The sequence below is a fragment of the Oncorhynchus nerka genome, linkage group LG6 (assembly GCF_034236695.1).
Source record: "Oncorhynchus nerka isolate Pitt River linkage group LG6, Oner_Uvic_2.0, whole genome shotgun sequence".
Classification (NCBI taxonomy): domain Eukaryota; kingdom Metazoa; phylum Chordata; class Actinopteri; order Salmoniformes; family Salmonidae; genus Oncorhynchus; species Oncorhynchus nerka.
In genome coordinates this window covers 66,443,855-66,462,191 of record NC_088401.1, presented here as the reverse complement: position 1 = coordinate 66,462,191, position 18,337 = coordinate 66,443,855, and the positions used below count along the sequence as shown (strand labels likewise).

The following is an 18,337-nucleotide window of genomic DNA, read 5'->3' as shown; positions in this document are numbered from 1 at the left end:
AACTGCTCTTAAATGCTAGCAAAACCAAATGCATGCTTTTCAACCGTCCGCTGCCTGCACCCGCAAGCCCGACTAGCATCACCACCCTGGATGGTTCCTAGAACATGTGGACATCTATAAGTACCTAGGTGTCTGGCTAGACTGCAAACTCTACTTCCAGACTCATATCAAAAATCTAATCTAGAGTAGGCTTTCTATTTCGCAACAAAGCCTCCTTCACTCACGCCGCAAAACTTACCCTAGTAAAACTGACTATGCTACCGATCCTCGACTTCGGCGATGTCATCTACAAAATAGCTTCCAATACTCTACTCAGCAAACTGGATATATTTTATCACAGTGCCCATCCGTTTTGTTACTAAAGCACCTTATACCACCCCACTGCGACCTGTATGCTCTAGTCGGCTGGCCCTCGCTACATGTTCGTCGCCAGACCCACTGGCTCCACGTCATCTGCAAGTCTATGCTAGGTAAAGCTCCGCCTTATCTCAGTTCACTGGTCACGATGGCAACACCCACCCGTAGCACGTGCTCCAGCAGGTGTATCTCACTGATCATCCCTAAAGCCAAAACCTCATTTGGCCGCCTTTCCTTCCAGTACTCTGCTGCCTGCGACTGGAACGAATTGCAAAAATCGCTGAAGTTGGAGACTTATCTCCCTCACCAACTTTAAACATCTGCTATCTGAGCAGTTAACCGATCGCTGCAGCTGTACATAGTCCATCGGTATATAGCCCACCCAATTTACCTACCTCATCCCCATACTGTTTTTATTTTATTTACCTTTCTGCTCTTTTGCACACCAGTATCTATACCTGCACATATTCATCTGATCATTTTATCCATCCAGTGTTAATCTGCTCAATTGTAATTATTCACTCCTATGGCCTATTTATTGCCTACCTCCTCATGCCTTTTGCACACAATGTATATAGATTTTTTTTCTACTATGTTATTGACTTGTTTATTGTTTACTCCATGTGTAACTCTGTGTTGTTGTCTGTTCACACTGCTATGCTTTATCTTGGCCAGGTCGCAGTTGCAAATGAGAATTTGTTCTCAACTAGCCTACCTGGTTAAATAAAGGTGAAATAAAATACATAAAAAAAAAAAAGTAGTATCACATTCACTCCTGCAACGGGAGCCGTTTGAATCACTCCTGCAACGGGAGCCGTTTGAATCACTCCTGCAACGGGAGCCGTTTGATTCACTCCTGCAACGGGAGCCGTTTGATTCACTCCTGCAACGGGAGCCGTTTGATTCACTCCTGCAACGGGAGCCGTTTGATTCACTCCTGCAACGGGAGCCGTTTGATTCACTCCTGCAACGGGAACCGTTTGATTCACTCCTGCAACGGGAACCGTTTGATTCACTCCTGCAACGGGAGCCGCTTGATTCACTCCTGCAACTGGAGCCGTTTGATTCACTCCTGCAACTGGAGCCATTTGATTCATTCCTGCAACTGGAGCCGTTTAAATCCCACTGAAAAGGGAAAACCTTATGTTGTCCAGGGGCGCAACTTTCATTGGGGACATGGGCAAGTTCCCCCACATTCTGAAATTGCATTTTTGTCCTCCCCCAGTTTAGAATTGGAATGTGATACTAAAAAGGCAACGGTGCGCTTTAGGAGCATGCGGACGCCTCCGAGCGGGTGGGTAGGATGTTTGGAGTGTTTACCCCCCCCCACACATAAAGAAGTATGCCCCCCCCACTTCTAAAACCAAAGTTGAACCCCTGGTGTTGTCTCTCACTCTAACAGCAGTATACTGGTGCATCCCTAAGTCTATCTCTGTCCCACTGCATTTCATATTCATTTTCAGGTTGCCACCAGGTAAATGAAAATGGAAAAGCATGTTTCTGTGTAACTGCCAATAGGTACCATGTCAGTCAAGCCGATATGTGAGCAATGAGCACAAGTACAACATGTCAATGTCTCAAAATAATTACCTCCAAATCTACAGCATTAGATTAATCTACAGTCAGCTAGCATTACAATTCAGTAGTTTCTTCTTCTCGTAAGCCACTAATCAATAGTCAATTTCAGCATAATATGGAGAAGATGCACAATGGTTGAATGAACATCTATTTTGGTAATGCGTTAAAAAGCAGTCTTTTCAAGGTTGTCCTCTATTTCCACTTCGTGTTTCTACATGCAGCGGGAGGTGAATTGGAATCGTTGAGAATTTGGTGTGTCGAGTTAATCATCTGGGGCCGGGGTGAATTGAATAGCGCGCTGAAAGGTCTTCACTTGTAGGGTCTCTGGAGCTTGAAACTCATTTTACATCTGATTGAAGGGTTGATACTGCTGCCGTGGCCTCATACACTCCCCTTCTCACACCCCAAACTGCCTTCATTTGTCAAGGGAAGACTATAGTGAACTTTGTTCTATAGGCGCGCTAATGAACCTTTACTGGTGATGTGCCTTGTAATGTCGGTTCATATTTTTTGCTCCTCTTTCTCCACCGCGGTGTACGTCTTAATTTGTCAAGTGAATAGCCGGGGTTCTGAATCATGCAAACACATATTAAATATGCCATCTCAAATAAATGTTTAGGGGGAGGGGAGTACCATTGTGCTTCTCCTTTGGTTTTATGTTAAGTTTTTCTTTGTTTGCACAAGTGTAGAGATTATTAAAACCTTTACTTTATGTCGCGACTGGCTATGTTCGAAAAATAAACCAAAGTTTTCTTTGTAACCTTTGACAGCCATTTTCAATTGGGATTCATGGAGAAAGGACACAGAGGATCAATTATCTGCGTCCTTTCTCCATGAATCCCAATTGAAAATGGTTTCTTCCAACAAATGACTGAATATAATGGTGACATCTTCACATTAGAGCACATGATTTGGTATTTTGTGTGGCACATTGTCTTGGTTTTATGATGTGCAGGGATTTTTTTTTATGGCAGTTTATTCTTGTAGGACAGAGTGTAATGAAATAGTTCTCATCTGTCTCTTCCTCATAGAAATGGCTAGTCCTCAGAGTGACGGTATTATAGGGTAATACCACAGTAACGATGCTGTAAATCTGAAAGGTGTTGACCACAGAGGAGTTTGTGTCAATACAGAAAGAGCTTCCTTTCGCTCTTGCTTCTTATTTCTTGTTCTATATGTCTGTCTGTCTGCCTGTCTGTGTCTCTCTCTCTCAATTCAATTCAAGGGGATTTATTGGCATGGGAAACATATGTTAACATTGCTAAAGCAAGTGAAGTAGATCATTTAAAAAAAGGAAATAAACAATGAAAATTAACAGTAAACATTACACTCACAGAAGTTCCAAAAGAATAAAGACATTTTAAATGTCATATTATGCATATATACAGTGTTGTAATGATGTGAAAATGGTTAAAGTACAAAAGGGAAAATAAATAAACATACATATGGGTTGTATTTATAATGGTGTTTGTTCTTCACTGGTTGCCCTTTTCTTGTGGTAATAGGTCACACATCTTGCTGCTTTGATGGCACACAGTGGTATTTCACCCAGTACATATGCGAGATGATCAAAATCCGGTTTGTTTTCGATTTTTTTGTGGATCTGTGAAATATAAATAAAATAAATCTCTAATATGGTCATACATTTGGCAGGAGGTTAGAAAGTGCAGCTCAGTTTCCACCTCATTTTGTGGGCAGTGTGCACATAGCCTGTCTTTTCTTGAGAGCCAGGTTTGCCTTTGACTGCCTTTCTCAATAGCAAGGCTATGCTCACTGAGTCTGTACATAATCAAAGCTTTCCTTAAGTTTGGGTCAGTCACAGTGGTCAGGTATTCTGACACTATGTACTCTCTGTTTAGGGCCAAATAGCATTCTAGTTTGCTCTGTTTTTTTGTAAATTCTTTCCAATGTCTCAAGTAATTATCTTTTTGTTTTCTCATGATTTAGTTGGGTCTAATTGTGTTGCTGTCCTGGGGCTTTGTGGGGTGTGGGAATCGCTTCCTTTTAGGTGGTTGTAGAATTTAACGTCTCTTTTTTGGATTTTGATAATTAGTGGCTATCGGCCTGTATTTTGGGGTATTTTACGTTGTACTCTGAGGATATTTTTGCAGAATTCTGCATGAAGAGTCACAATTTGGTGTTTGTCCCATTTTGTGAATTATTGGTTGGTGAGCAGACCCCAGACCTCACAACAATAAAGGGCAATGGGTTCTATAATTGATTCAAGTATTTTTAGCCAGGTCCTTATTGGTATGTCAAATTTTATGTTCCTTTTGATGGCGTAGAATGCCCTTCTTGCCTTGTCTTTCAGAACATGCACAGCTTTGTGGAAGTTACCTGTGGCACTGATGTTTAGGCCAAGGTATGTATTGTTTTTTTGTGTGCTCTAGGGCAACGGTGTCTAGATGGAATTTGTATTTTGTGGTCCTGGCGACTGGTCCTTTTTTGGAACACCATTATTTTGGTGTTACTTTGATTTACGGTCAGGGCCCAGGTCTGGCAGAAGATCTAGGTGCTGCTGTAGGTCCTCCTTGGTTCGTGACAGAAGCACCAGATCATCAGAAAACAGTAGACATTTGACTTCAGATTCTAGTAGAGTGAGGCCGCGTGCTGCAGACTGTTCTAATGTCTTCACCAATTTGTTGATATATATGTTGAGCATAAGCTGCATCCCTGTCTCACCCCATGGCCCTGTGGAAGAAATTTGTTTTTTTTGCCCATTTTAACCACAGGCTTTGTTTGTGTACATGGATTTTATAATGTCATATGTTTTTCCCCCAACATACTTTCCATTAATTTGTATAGCTGACCCTCATGCCAAATTTAGTCTAGGGCTTTTTTTAAATCAACAAAGCATGAGAAGACAGCGCCTTTGTTTTGATTTGTTTGTTTGTCAATTAGCGTGTGCAGGGTGAATATGTGGTCTGTCGTACGATAATTTGGTAAAAAGCCAATTTGACATTTTCCCAGTATATTGTTTCAATTTAAGGGCTTTATTGCCATAGGAAACAGATGTTAACATTGCCAAAGCAAGTGTCTCTAATTTGGTCATTCATTTGCAAGGAGGTTAGGAAGTGCAGCTCAGCTTCATTCTCTCTCTCCCAGTCATACTCATTTCTTTACATTAAGCATGCAAATCAAACACATTTCTAACCCCCAGAAATAGCTTGACAGCAAGATTATGTAAAGGATAATTGACATGGTTTTGCATGTGTAAGAAGTTACCTGGAAACATGCTCATCCATCTTAGAAACACAGAGACAGAGATATTTGCTGTTAAATTACACTAGCAGGTCTTGCTGACAGCAGTTATTGATAATTATACATGTCCCAGACATCCTTTCTCTGTGAAGAAGAGAGTACATTGGCCTAGTGCTTGTTTTCTTGTTTTCTCTCCCTTTCCTGGTCTATAGGTAATGTGCATTTGGTAGATACCAGTGTTGTGTTGAAAGTCATCCCCTGAAAACAGTATTATTTTGGTGCTAATTTTACTAATGATATCCCAAAAGGATCCCTACTGCATACTGAACAGAGAGGAATGGTAGTCTTAGTCATGTAGATTTATTTGATAAAAAGCAGCAACTGACTTATAACAGGACCTTCCTTTTAAAGTAACTTCAAAAGAGGCATTTACATATTTTGTCGAAAGGCCTTTGTTATTTACATTGCTTGTCACTAGATACAAAGTGCAATCTGATTTGACTCCCTCTCTTTCTAATGGGCTTCTAAAGCTGTAGTAAAGTTGACCCTGAAAACACTCATTAACACTGCTTAATTTGAACATTTGACTTTCTTGGCCCATTCCCTATTGCTCATCCAAAATATAAAGCCTTCCTGTAATGCGTCTGTGTGTAGCTGGTGTTGATGAGTCAGGCGCAGGACAGCAGATATGAGTAATGTACGCAATTTTACTCAACAATAAACAAAATACACGTCAAATAAATCCTAGGCCACAATAACGGACCGCAATACAATGAACAATCACTCACAAACAAACATGGGGGAACAGAGGGTAAATAATGAACAAGTAATTGGGGGATTGAAACCAGGTGTGTAAGACAAGGACAAAACAAATTGAAAATGAAAAGTGGATCGTCGATGGCTAGAAGGCCGGTGACGCCGAACGCCGCCCGAACAAGGAGAGGGACCGACTTCGGTGAAAGTCGTTACACTTCCAACGCATCATTTTTTGGTGTAGAATTATGAATGTTGCTTTTAGTAGCCTACCCTCCACAATGTATTGTTTACATAGCCTAGCGGTTAGAAGCATTGGGCTAGTAACCGAAAGGTTGCTTGTTCAAATCCCCTGGCCGACTAGGTGATAAATATGTCAATGTGCCCTTGAGCAAGGCACTTAAGCCTAATTGCTCCTGGTTTGCTGTCAATAATGGCTGATCCCTGGCTCTGACCCTACTCTACGAGGGTGTCTGCACACAAAACATCTAATTCACACTTGGACAAATGTAAGCACCCACCTAATTATCTTATCTTAATTTACCTCATTAACAGGTGCATGTAAAAAGTTACAATTTACTATGGATAGTGCGCATGCAGCTATTAAAAGAGGAACATGTCAACCTTTGTATAAATCCAACTTTTAACATTGCAAATTGCTTCAGTTAAAAATACTGCAATAGAAAACTGCACAATGTGTACATATGCTCTCTCCAGTCCCCAGACATTGTACTGTTAGGCTTCATCATATTGTTGTAAATGAGTCTTCTGCAGAATCTCAGTTGGATAGTCCCCTGTGTGTCAGTGCCAAGGCTACTGAAGCCATTAAAGATCAGCTACCTCGGCTGTGTTATTAGCCAAGCACTGCTGTCATTCAGACCCAGTCTATCAGAGTTTCCCTGAGCCCTTGGCGAATGATGAACGGTTCCCAGGTATGAAGCATCTGTGTGTATCTAATCTATTCATCTCTACCCGTCTGTCTGCCCACCTCCTAGCTCTTCATTTTTCCCTGCTATCTGTGCTGTCTCAGATCACACTGACAACAGCTGGGTTGCTCTCTCGGAGGCCCTATCAGTGCTGGCGTGGGGATGTGTCCCCTAGTGTCCCCAGGAGGGAGACCTAACCCTCGGCTTTGTTGGCCTTGAATAGGGGCATAGCATATCCCCAGTCACCAGATCCCTCCAAGCACCACCAAAGACCTCACCCTCCCGCATCCTCTGCATTGTTGCTGCTGTGGCTAGATTGATTTGTGGCCCCGGTGTGTATGTGACTGTGTGTGTCTCTGTGTACTGTAAGTGCTTCGTCCCCTCTCTCACTCAACACTGTGATTGTTAGAAAATAAATATAAAACCAGACGGGAGCTGTATAGTGTCTCTGTAAAGCATGACTGCCCTGATGTCACTGAGACTACCCCTCTCTTGATAGCCTCCACACAGCTCATTGGATGGGTTGGGACACATAAAGAGTGCTGGCAAACCCTGACATCCTCCCATCATGTATGACTCACGGCAATACATGTAGAAGATGCAATGAGAGACAGGGTTTTATTTAAGCAATAAGGCATAAGGTGGTGTGGTATATGGCCATCATATCAGGGCTAAGGGCTGTTCTCTGCACAACGCAACGTGGAGTGCCTGGATACAGCCCTTAGCCATGGTACATTGGCCATATACCACAAACCCCAAAGGTGCCTTATTGCTATTATAAATTGGTTACCAACGTAATTAGGCGGCAGGTAGCCAAGTGGTTAGAGCGTTGGGCCAGTAACCAAAAGGTTGCTGGATCGAATCCCCAAGCTGACAAGGTTGTCGTTCTGCCCCTGAGCAAGGCAGTAAACCCACTGTTCCCTGGCCACCAAAGACGTGGATGTTGATTATTGCAGCCCCCCCACACCTCTCTGATTCAGAGGGGTTGGGTTAAATGCGGAAGAGACATTTCAGTTGAATGCATTCAGTTGTACAACTGACAGCTTTCCCTAATTAGAGCAGTGATATACGGTCTGATATACCACGGGTGTCAGCCAATCTCGAACCACCCAGTTTATAATGCAGAATATACTGTGGCATATAGACTAGACAAGGTAAGGTAGGCTGAAAAAGCTATTGAATATGAAATGTGATGGGGGGACATTGCAAGACAGGTACATTGTGGAGATATGCTTTGAAGCAGGGTTTTATTATTGAAGATTAGAGTACGATACTGATAGGCGAGTTCAAAAAGCCATTGGAAATTAAACGTGGAGGCTTGATTTGAAATGTGAAAGTTTATCTAAATGGCATCGGAAGGCTTTGAACTAGTCAAGATGGAAGCACGTTCATTAAGGAAGATACTTTTAACATCCTGGACTTTGATTTTCTTTTCCATTTTCCCGGCTGTGCACTCTGAGCTTTACCACAGCCCAATCCACTGTAACTCCATAGAAGTCAGATTGTTGAACTATTAGGCACTATTATTTAATCCATCTTTTCAGTTTAGAGGACTCTTGATAAATAGTAAACATCCTCTCACTGTCAACTTTCATTTTCAGCAAACTTAACATGTGTAAATATTTGTATGAACATAACAAGATTCAACAACTGAGACATAAACTGAACAAGTCCCACATACATGTGACTAACAGAAATGGAATAATGTGTCCCTGAACAAAGGGGGGGATCAAAATCAAAAGTAACAGTCAGTATCTGGTGTGGCCACCAGTTGCATTAAGTACTGCAGTGCATCTCCTCCTCATGGACTGCACCAGATTTGCCAGTTCTTGCTGTGAGATGTTACCCCACGCTTCCACCAAGGCACCTGCAAGTTCCCTGACATGTCTGGGGGGAATGGCCCTAGCCCTCACCCTCCAATCCAACAGGTCCCAGACCTCACCATTCCTGGTGAGACAAAACCGTGACTCGTCAGTGAAGAGCACGTTTTGCCAGTCCTGTCTGGTCCAGCGACGATGGGTTTGTGCCCATAGGCGACGTTGTTGCTGGTGATGTCTGGTGAGGACCTGCCATACAACAGGCCTACAAGCCCTCAGTCCAGCCTCTCTCAGCCTATTGTGGACAGTCTGAGCACTGATGGAGGGATTGTGCGTTCCTGGTGTAACTCGGGCAGTTGTTGTTGCCATCCTGTACCTGTCCCACAGTTGTGATGTTCGCATATACCAATCCTGTGCAGGTGTTGTAACACGTGGTCTGCCACTGCGAGGATGATCAGCTGTCCGTCCTGTCTCCCTGTTTTGCTTTCTTCAGAGTCTCTCAGTTCAGACAATGCAATTTATAGCCCTGGCCACATCTGCAGTCCTCATGCCTCCTTGCAGCATGCCCAAAGCACGTTCACGCAGATTAGCATGGACCCTGGGCATCTTTCGTTTGGTGTCTTTCAGGTGAAAAGGCCTCTTTAGTGTCCTACATTTTCAAAACTGTTTCCTTAAGTTCCTTCCGTTTGTAAGCTGTTAGTGTCTTAACGACCGTTCTACAAGTGCATGTTCATTAATTGTTTATGGTTCATTGAACATGCATGGGTAACAGTGTTTAAGCCCTTTACAATGACGATCTGTGAAGTTATTTGTTTTTTTACTAATTATCTTTGAAAGACAGGGTCCTGAAAAAGGGACGTTTCTTTTTTTGCTGAGTTTAGAAGTCTGTCTGATAAAAAGCCTGAAGTTCTGTCTTCAGGTAATCTCTTGGTAGTATCTACTCTGTGACCCAGACAAAACAGGACTGACATCAGTCAGTGGCCGGAGCATTGACCCATATCTTTGCCTGTGACCAGTTCACACACTGTGGAGTCGTAGTCAAGTTTGTTTGTATCAATAACACTAAAGCCCATACTGCAGGCCTTACATGACACATGTTTCTACACTCCTGTCCTGTCTGATCCCTTAAGACACTCAAGTCTTTGAAGTCCCCACTTGAAAGGGTTGATCTGAATAGTAAGAGTCCAAAGGAACTTTGTATACAGTCGTTACAGACTGATTAACGAGCCCCAGCCCCTCTATCAAACACACACACTCGCCTTCCAGGCCACACAGATTGTAGTGCTGAGACAAGACCAAGATTATGGAGGGATCAAACTCAGGAAAAAATATATGGAGTGATCAAATCCTATCCTCAGCCTAACCTCATCAAACAAAACTGATTGGAACAATCTATATCAAAGAGATATTCATATTTAGAGAGATTCAGTTCATATGCAGTGTAGGGAAAATTATTTTCATGTGTATTGTTTATTAATATTAATGACGTCTCCATCTTTCTCCAGTTTCTGCCGAGATACTGAAGAGCAGTCTCAGCACCATGGAGCGACACATCCAGAGGCTAGAAAATGACATTGAGAACTTCCCCAAGACGGACGACGAAAAGGATAAGTTTGTGGAAAAATTGTCCATATCCTTTTCATGCTTTTTATTGATTTCTCACATTGTCTTAATTGAACGTATCGCTGATGTAGAAAGTAGACATGTTTTGGGCATTTGGCGCCTGTGGATTGTCCACCAAAGAGACTGTGCTGTTGCGTTCTCCTGAGCAGGAAAGAGTAGTTAACGGCCATAAGTGTGGCTTGTGGCACCCGTGGGCTTAAAGGAATGGATACGGCTGCCTTCCCACTAGTGAGATGTTTATCAGATCTCCTCCTCCTCTACCCAACGTTCCCCAGAGAGAGTTCAGGCCTTGAGCTATTTTTACCGCTGATCCACCACTGCCTCCCCTCGGGGTCTCTAATGAGGGCTCGTTCCCCCATGCGGACTTATCACCCACCTCCTGATTTCATCTCCCAACCAGCCACAGGCCTCTCCACATAGGCTTTCTGTAGACTATCACCTTTTGCGGCTCTTCTCTCGTTTTGATAACAGAGTGCTTTCACTTAAACTCAAGCGGTTCAGCTCTCGAATCAAATTAGTGATGCCTGAGCACTTCTCAGACTCCATTTTAAGGAGGAAGGTGCCTTGGCAGAATAGGTTTGTCTAGTAATCTGGCCCATACAGTACATACACTACAGTGTATAGAGTCTCATTGGTTGAAACCAACTCAGATGTCAATAGCTAGGGGCTATGATATCTCCTATCAATATATGTGTATTAAAACAGACAGCATTCCTCTGTTTTTTTTGTTGAATCTTTATTTAACTAGGCAAGTCAGTTACCCACTCTACCGGGGAAGAGTGGATTAACTGCCTTGTTCAGGGGCAGAACTACAGATTTTTACTTTGACGCTCTAACCACTAGGCTACCTGTCTCTAGGTGTGAGTTACCACATTTATTAAGGGAAAGCAAGAATCATTCAAGGGTAATTCATCAATTCAGGAGACATTCCATATGTTCAACACTCACACTTGCATGTGACATGTTCCGGAACGTTAGCTGCTACTATGTATTTTTTAAACCTCCCGCTTTGGGCTGAATGTGTCAATGTGTAGTTCATACATGCATAATCTATGACCAGGTTTACTTTCTAGACCAAATTAGCCAGCAAATCCTTAGTTTGAAAGCAACTGTTGTACTGGAAGCTGTACTGGCCCTCACATGGGCCAGCCCCCTAAAAATTTGACCATGAGCTTCAGCCCCTTGCTATATGTCTGACAGCTTGCAAGGTGCACATGATGCACCCATACCACACCAGAGCAGAGAGAGAGAGCAAAGTGGTGCACATTTCTGCACAAGTTTCAGGGACCCCTTGAGGGCTACTTTCAAAACTACTGGCAAAAAAGTACACACAATTTCCAGAGAATCCCTTTAAAAAAGTATTTAACCTTAATTTGAGCTTTTTGTTAGCTTGCAATTTTTGGGGGGAACTTTTAGCTGACATAAGAGTAATAGCTGCCTAACACATCAGAAATCTGCTCCTAGTCAAATATTGGCACTTAATCTGTGTACATTTTATATCTTTAAAAATAGAGGCTTCGGCAAAAACCTCCCCTGCAGCTCTGAACCAAGACAGGGAGGAAAGGCAGCTCAGGGCCCCTGATGTCTGTATCGATTCTGGGGCTCCACAGAGGATGTCCGTGGAAATGGAGAACTGCATATATACTGGAGTAGTGCTCCCCTTCACTGTCTGAATCGTGTCCCCGGAGAGTGAGAGGGAGAGGAGCTGCCTGGCCGTGAATGGAAACGCCCCACTTCCCCATCTCATCTGATCTGGCATCATAGCCGAAATGGAGCCTCAGTCGTATTTGGCCGAACCAATTTTAGTTACTGCCTCATTGTGAAAAAAGCAAAGAGAGGAAAACATTTAAAAATGGTTTTCTTACCTACATTTTGTAGCCTTCCAACCTCCTTCCACTCTGTGTTCAGCCAGGTTAAGGGTGACACAGCTGCACTCGCTCCACAGCTGCACTCCCGTGACAGAGTAGGCATTCTTACCTTACTAAAGAAAGCCAGAAAGCTGTTTTACTGTCCCTTTATGGTGCCCACGATCGATGAGGGGAGTCGAGGTGATTCAAGTGGTAAGGTGGAGAGCGTATTTGTGTCTATCAGACCTCTCTCATGCTGTCTGTGTCTATCTCTCCCCGTTAGTAATCAGCTCTCTCCGTGTCTCTGTCTCTCCCTGTTAGCAATCACCTCTCTCTGTGCCTGTCTCTCCCCGTCAGCAATCACCTCTCTCTGTGTCTGTCTCTCTCCGTCAGCAATCACCTCTCTCTGTGTCTCTGTCTCTCCCTGTTAGCAATCAACTCTCTCTGTGTCTCTGTCTCTCCCTGTTAGCAATCAATCAGCAATCACCTCTCTCTGTGCCTGTCTCTCCCCGTTAGTAATCAGCTCTCTCTGTGTCTGTCTCTCTCCGTCAGCAATCACCTCTCTCTGTGTCTCTGTCTCTCCCTGTTAGCAATCACCTCTCTCTGTGTCTGTCTCTCTCCGTCAGCAATCACCTCTCTCTGTGTCTCTGTCTCTCCCCGTAGCAATCAGTTAATCAGCTCTCTCTGTGTCTGTCTCTCTCCGTCAGCAATCACCTCTCTCTGTGTCTGTCTCTCCCCATCAGCAATCACCTCTCTCTGTGTCTCTGTCTCTCCTCGTTAGCAATCACCTCTCTCTGTGTCTCTGTCTCTCACTGTTAGCAATCACCTCTCTCTGTGTCTCTGTCTCTCCTCATCAGCAATCACCTCTCTCTGTGTCTCTGTCTCTCCCTGTTAGCAATCACCTCTCTCTGTGTCTCTGTCTCTCCTCATTAGCAATCACCTCTCTGTGTGTCTCTGTCTCTCACCGTTAGCAATGACCTCTCTCTGTGTCTCTGTCTCTCCCCGTTAGCAATCACCTCTCTTTCTCTCACTCACTAGAGTGGGTTTGACCTGCGTGTGACCTTTTTCTTGGTAATGAAGTAATGCAGTTCATCTGCTAGTCAAAATAACAAGGTGTTTGGTAAACATGGCTCTTCTGTGACCTTGCTCGAATCAATTCACATGATTAGGCATCAAGGGTAATTCGCAAGTTTTCGAAATAAAATATGCTGTGTGTTCGGACTTGAATTTCTTTGTACTGTAGCATCCACTCTGAACACACTTCTCCAGATGTGTTGAATGATTCACGCCCCTTCAGCTTTTTCCGTACCATTCGTGCTTCTACAGCTGCATTGCTTGCTGTTTTGGGTTTTAGGCAGGATTTCTGTATAAGCACTTTTGGCTTTATGAATACATTTGATTGATTGATGATGTTGAACTGTGAAAGGATGTAAGTTGGTTTTGCCTTGAATCATCCTACTATCTTCTTTTCTCTTTGAACCTTAACGTTAACATGACCAGTAGCATTGTGAAAAGCTTTCACAAGCAGAACATTATTTTCCTGTGCTCTTTTGATTATGATTTATGATTTGGCGACAGCGAGTCTTCCTTGGGTCCGACACATAACGAAGAAGACATTACAGACAAGAACACTTGACAATTTACGTACATTTTAAACATTAACATAGACATTACAGACATACTGTATATAATATTAGAGACACACACAAAACAGTACAACTAAATAATAATAATGTGTGGTGTGTGAGTGTGTGTGTGTGTGTGTGTGTGTGTGTGTGCGTGCGTGCATGTATCAGAACTATAGTTGTGCCCAAAGGTAACAGAGGGAAGTGAAAATATATTAGATAAAGAGATGAAAGAGACAATGCTTGATTTTCCCAGGTTTGTAGTGCTATATTTTATTTTGCCTTTGGCTTAGATAACCATAATCGGTGTAACACAGTTTAGGGTGTGTGAAACTGACAGTTTGAAATATTCCCTGCCATATGTTTTTGGTTTGGCATTTCCTTTTGTAAAGATAAGTCTGACATACCTTTTTAAACTTCCTACTGGGATTAAAGGACGCTGATGCCTGGAAACATGACAGATGAAACAACAACAACGAAAGCAGCAGCTAAAGTCATGCATTTGATGGTTGAGCAACCCTGTAAAAAGTTTTCACTGTAGAGCACATTGATGTATGAGGAAGTGTGTGTGTGTGTGTGTGTGTGTGTGTGTGTGTGTGTGTGTGTGTGTGTGTGTGTGTGTGTGTGTGCAGTGAATGGTAAACAACCCAGTGGCTGAATGTGGGGTACAGCAGAACTTAGTTCTGCTTAAATTAAGAGAACACCATCAGGTTTCGGGTGCTGCTACATTCTCCCAAAGCGGCTGGCCTTGTTTTGATATCTACACTGGAGCGTTTTTGATGCCTTCCTTATTATAGGGGCAATCTGGGATTCAAACAACAACACATTGGGTATTGTGAGTGTGTGTTTGACAGAGTCTCTTTGGCCTTTTTTTGAAGACTTGCAGGTGTTGCCTAGTCTTGCTTACACCAGTCTCTCTACGTCCTTGATGCACAGCTCACTGTGTAGTCACGTGGGTTGCGCGTCAGCCAGACTATTTGTTTCCTAGTTAGGTTTTAAAAGGTAACAATAAATGTCTTAAAACAACACAACTTTTATTACCTCTTCAGGTTTTTATAATGAATACAATTATGTTAAATGTTTCTAATTAATTGAAGATGGCTTGGTGATGCCTTTTATGAGCTAGAACTCAATTTGACTTCTTGCAATTTCAATTAGAATGTCTATATATGTAGTGCCTTGGGAAAGTATTCAGACCCCTTGATTTTTTCACGTTACAGCCTTATTCTAAAATGGATTCACTTTTTTTTTTACTCAACAATCAACACACAATATCCCACAATGACAAAGCTAAAACATTTTTTTCAAAAAAAATTTAACTATTAAAAAATAAAAACAGAAATGAGCTCCGGTTTCCATTGATCATCCTTGATGTTTCTACAACTTGATTGGAGTCCACCTGTGATAAATTAAATTGATTGGACATGATTTGGAAAGGCACACACCTATCTATATAAGGTCCCACAGTTGGCAGTGCATGTCAGAGGAAAAACCAAGCCATGAAGTCGAAGGAATTGTCTGTAGAGCTCCAAGACAGGATTGTTTAGAAGCAGAGATCTGGGGAAGGGTACCAGAAAATGTCTGTGGCATTGAAGGTTCCCAAGAGCACAGTGGTTGTCCATCATTCTTAAATATAAGAAGTTTGGAATCACCAAGACTGTTCCTAGAGCTGGCAGCCCGGCCAAACTGAACAATCGGGGGAGAAGCTCCAGAGTTCCTTTGTGGCGATGGGGGAACCTTCCAGAAGGACAACCATCTCTGCAGCACTCCACCAATCAGGCCTTTATGGTAGAGTGGCCAGACGGACGCCACTCCTCAGTAAAAGGTACCAGACAGCCCACTTGGAGTTTGCCAAAAGACTCTGACCATGAGAAACAAGATTCTCTGGTCTGATGAAACCAAGATTGAACTATTTTAATGCCAAGCATCACATCTGGAGGGAACCTGGCACCATCCATCCAGGGCATGGTGGTGGCAGCATCATGGTGTGGGGATGTTTTTCAGAGGTAGGGACTTGGAGACTAGTCAGGATCGAGGCAAAGATGAACGAAGCAAAGGACAGAGATCCTTGATGAAAACCTGCTCCAGAGCACTGAAGACCTCAGACTGGGGCGAAGGGTCACCTTCCAACAGGACAGCAACCCTGAGCACACGGCCAATACATCGCAGAAGTGGCTTCGGGACAAGTCTCTGAATATCCTTGAGTGGCTCAGCAATGGTCCCGGAGTTGAACCCGATCGAACATCTCTGGAGAGACCTGAAAATAGCTGTGCAGCAATGCTCCCCATCCAACCTGACAGAGCTTGAGAGGATCTGCAGAAAAGAATGTGAGAAACTCCCCAAATACAGGTGTGCCAAGCTTGTAGCGTCATACCCAAGAAGACTTGAGGCTGTAATTGCTGCCAAAGGTGCTTCAACAAAGTACTGAGTAAAGGGTCTGAATACTTATGTAAATGTGGTATTTATTTATTTTCTATGAGCAAAAATGTTTAAAAACCGTTTTTTGCATAGTCAAAATGGATTATTGAGTGTAGATTGATAAGAATAAGGCTATAACCTAACAAAATGCGGAAGAAGTCAAGGGGTCTGAATACTTTCGGAAGGCATAATGAATCAGTTAATTCACTTGCCGGAGTCAGCTTTCAAACTGCTACATTTACCAGTTCATATCTACAGTCATTATCTACTAAAGAAGACAGCCTGAACCCATTCCTTATACTTGTTGGCATCACAAACAGCCCAGCAGAGGTACTTCATTTAGCTTTATTGAAACATTTTTCTCCTTCCATTACTGTAATGTATGCAAATGACTGAATAGGGTGTTTGTTCAGCAGTTTAGTGATCTCTATCTATCAGATTTAGGAGAGCCCACTAAGGCTGGGAATAGAGGCATTGGCCCCTGGGGGCCCCTAATTCACTGGAGGGGCTTGGGTGATCCCAGACCCCAGTACAGATCTATGACTGGTGGATATGACGAAATAGGACCCTGGGGAAGGGACAGCCTATAGGGACTGTGGATACTGGCCTGTTAATGGGAGATAGGTGGGTCGCCGGGACGATGAGATGCCGGACCGAGCGTTGATGGATAGGCGGCCCCTGTCTTAATAGATCTCCCGCCGCGGTACTCGACTCAATAATTCAGCCCGCTGATAGTTAGCTTAACCTTTCGGCTTCCTAGGGACCCGAGAAGTCGAAATCAACTGGTGTCATTTTTAATGCCCCCTGACACATTAATACCTGTAGCTGTGCTCTGGTCACGTGGGGGGATTTTTTTTTTTTTTTACCTTTATTTTACTAGGCAAGTCAGTTAAGAGCAAATTCTTATTTTCAATGACGGCCTAGGAACAGTGGGTTAACTGCCTGTTCAGGGGCAGAACGACAGATTTGTACCTTGTCAGCTCGGGGATTTGAACTTGCAACCTTCCGGTTACTAGTCCAACGCTCTAACCACTAGGCTACCCTGCCGCCCCAACTCAATACATTAGCTATGCACTGTATATAATTAAGTTTACAGCTAAAACTATCACTTCTTGGCTACAGTAACTCCTCACAAGTATAATAGTGTTTAATGTGTTTTTGCCAACTGATTTAAATAGCAGAACATGCGAACAGATAAATTGCATTGTCTTCCCATCATAGAATGTTATATACACATAAAGACAGGAAATTAATTAATGTATTACCTCCCTCATATTATACCTACAACCATGTATTGGAGGGATGCAACTGCAAAAATAAAGTCTAGAACTCAATTAGAGGGATGCAGCAACATTATTCCACAAAAAAATCCATAATTTGATGTTTTGTTGATGGTGGTGGACAATGCTGTCTCAGGCTCCAGAATCTCAAATGGGTTGAGATCTGGTGACTGAGATGGCCAAGGCATATGATTTACATAATTGTTATGCTTATCAAACCATTCAGTGACCAATCGTGCCTTGATGATGATGGCATTGTCATCCTATGGGAGCTTAGCCATGGTAGCGAAAATAATGTCCTGCCCAGCATTTTATACATGACTCCAAGCATGATGGGATGTTAATTACTTAATTACATCAGGAACCAGACTTGTGTGGAAGCACCTGCTTTCTATATACACTGAACAAAAATATAAACGCAACATGCTAAAGATTTCTAATATTTTACTGAGGTACAGTTCATGTATAGAAATCTGTCAATTGAAATAGTCATTTGGCCCTAATCTATGGATTTCACATGACTGGGAATACATATATGCATCTGTTTGGTCACATATACACTACTGGTCAACATTTTTAGAACACCTACTCATTCAAGGACTTTTCTTTATTTTTACATATTGTAGAATAATAGTGAAGACATCAACACTATGAAATAACACATGGAATCATGTAGTAACCAAAGAAGTGTTAAACAAATCAAAATAGATTCAAATATCCACCCTTTGTCTTGATGACAGCTTTGCACATTCTTGGCATTCTCTCAACCAGCTTCACCTGAAATGCTTTTCAGACAGTCTTGATGGAGTTCCACATATTCTGAGCACTTGTTGGCTGCTTTCCCTTCACTCTGCGGTCCAACTCATCCCAAACCATCTCAATTTAGTTTAACATTGTGGGATTGTGTAGGTC

At 42.8% G+C, this 18,337-nt stretch overlaps 1 protein-coding gene across 6 annotated transcripts in view; it reads left to right on the top strand.

Moving 5' to 3' along the window:
- diaph2 (diaphanous-related formin 2) overlaps positions 1–18,337 on the top strand; it is a 736,531-nt gene that overhangs the window by 522,532 nt on the left and 195,662 nt on the right. For all 6 annotated transcript variants that reach the window (XM_029662409.2, XM_029662408.2, XM_029662405.2 and 3 more), the window contains one exon: positions 10,138–10,262. In XM_029662409.2, the coding sequence (XP_029518269.1) occupies positions 10,138–10,262 (125 nt within the window). The remainder of the gene's footprint in view (positions 1–10,137; positions 10,263–18,337) is intronic.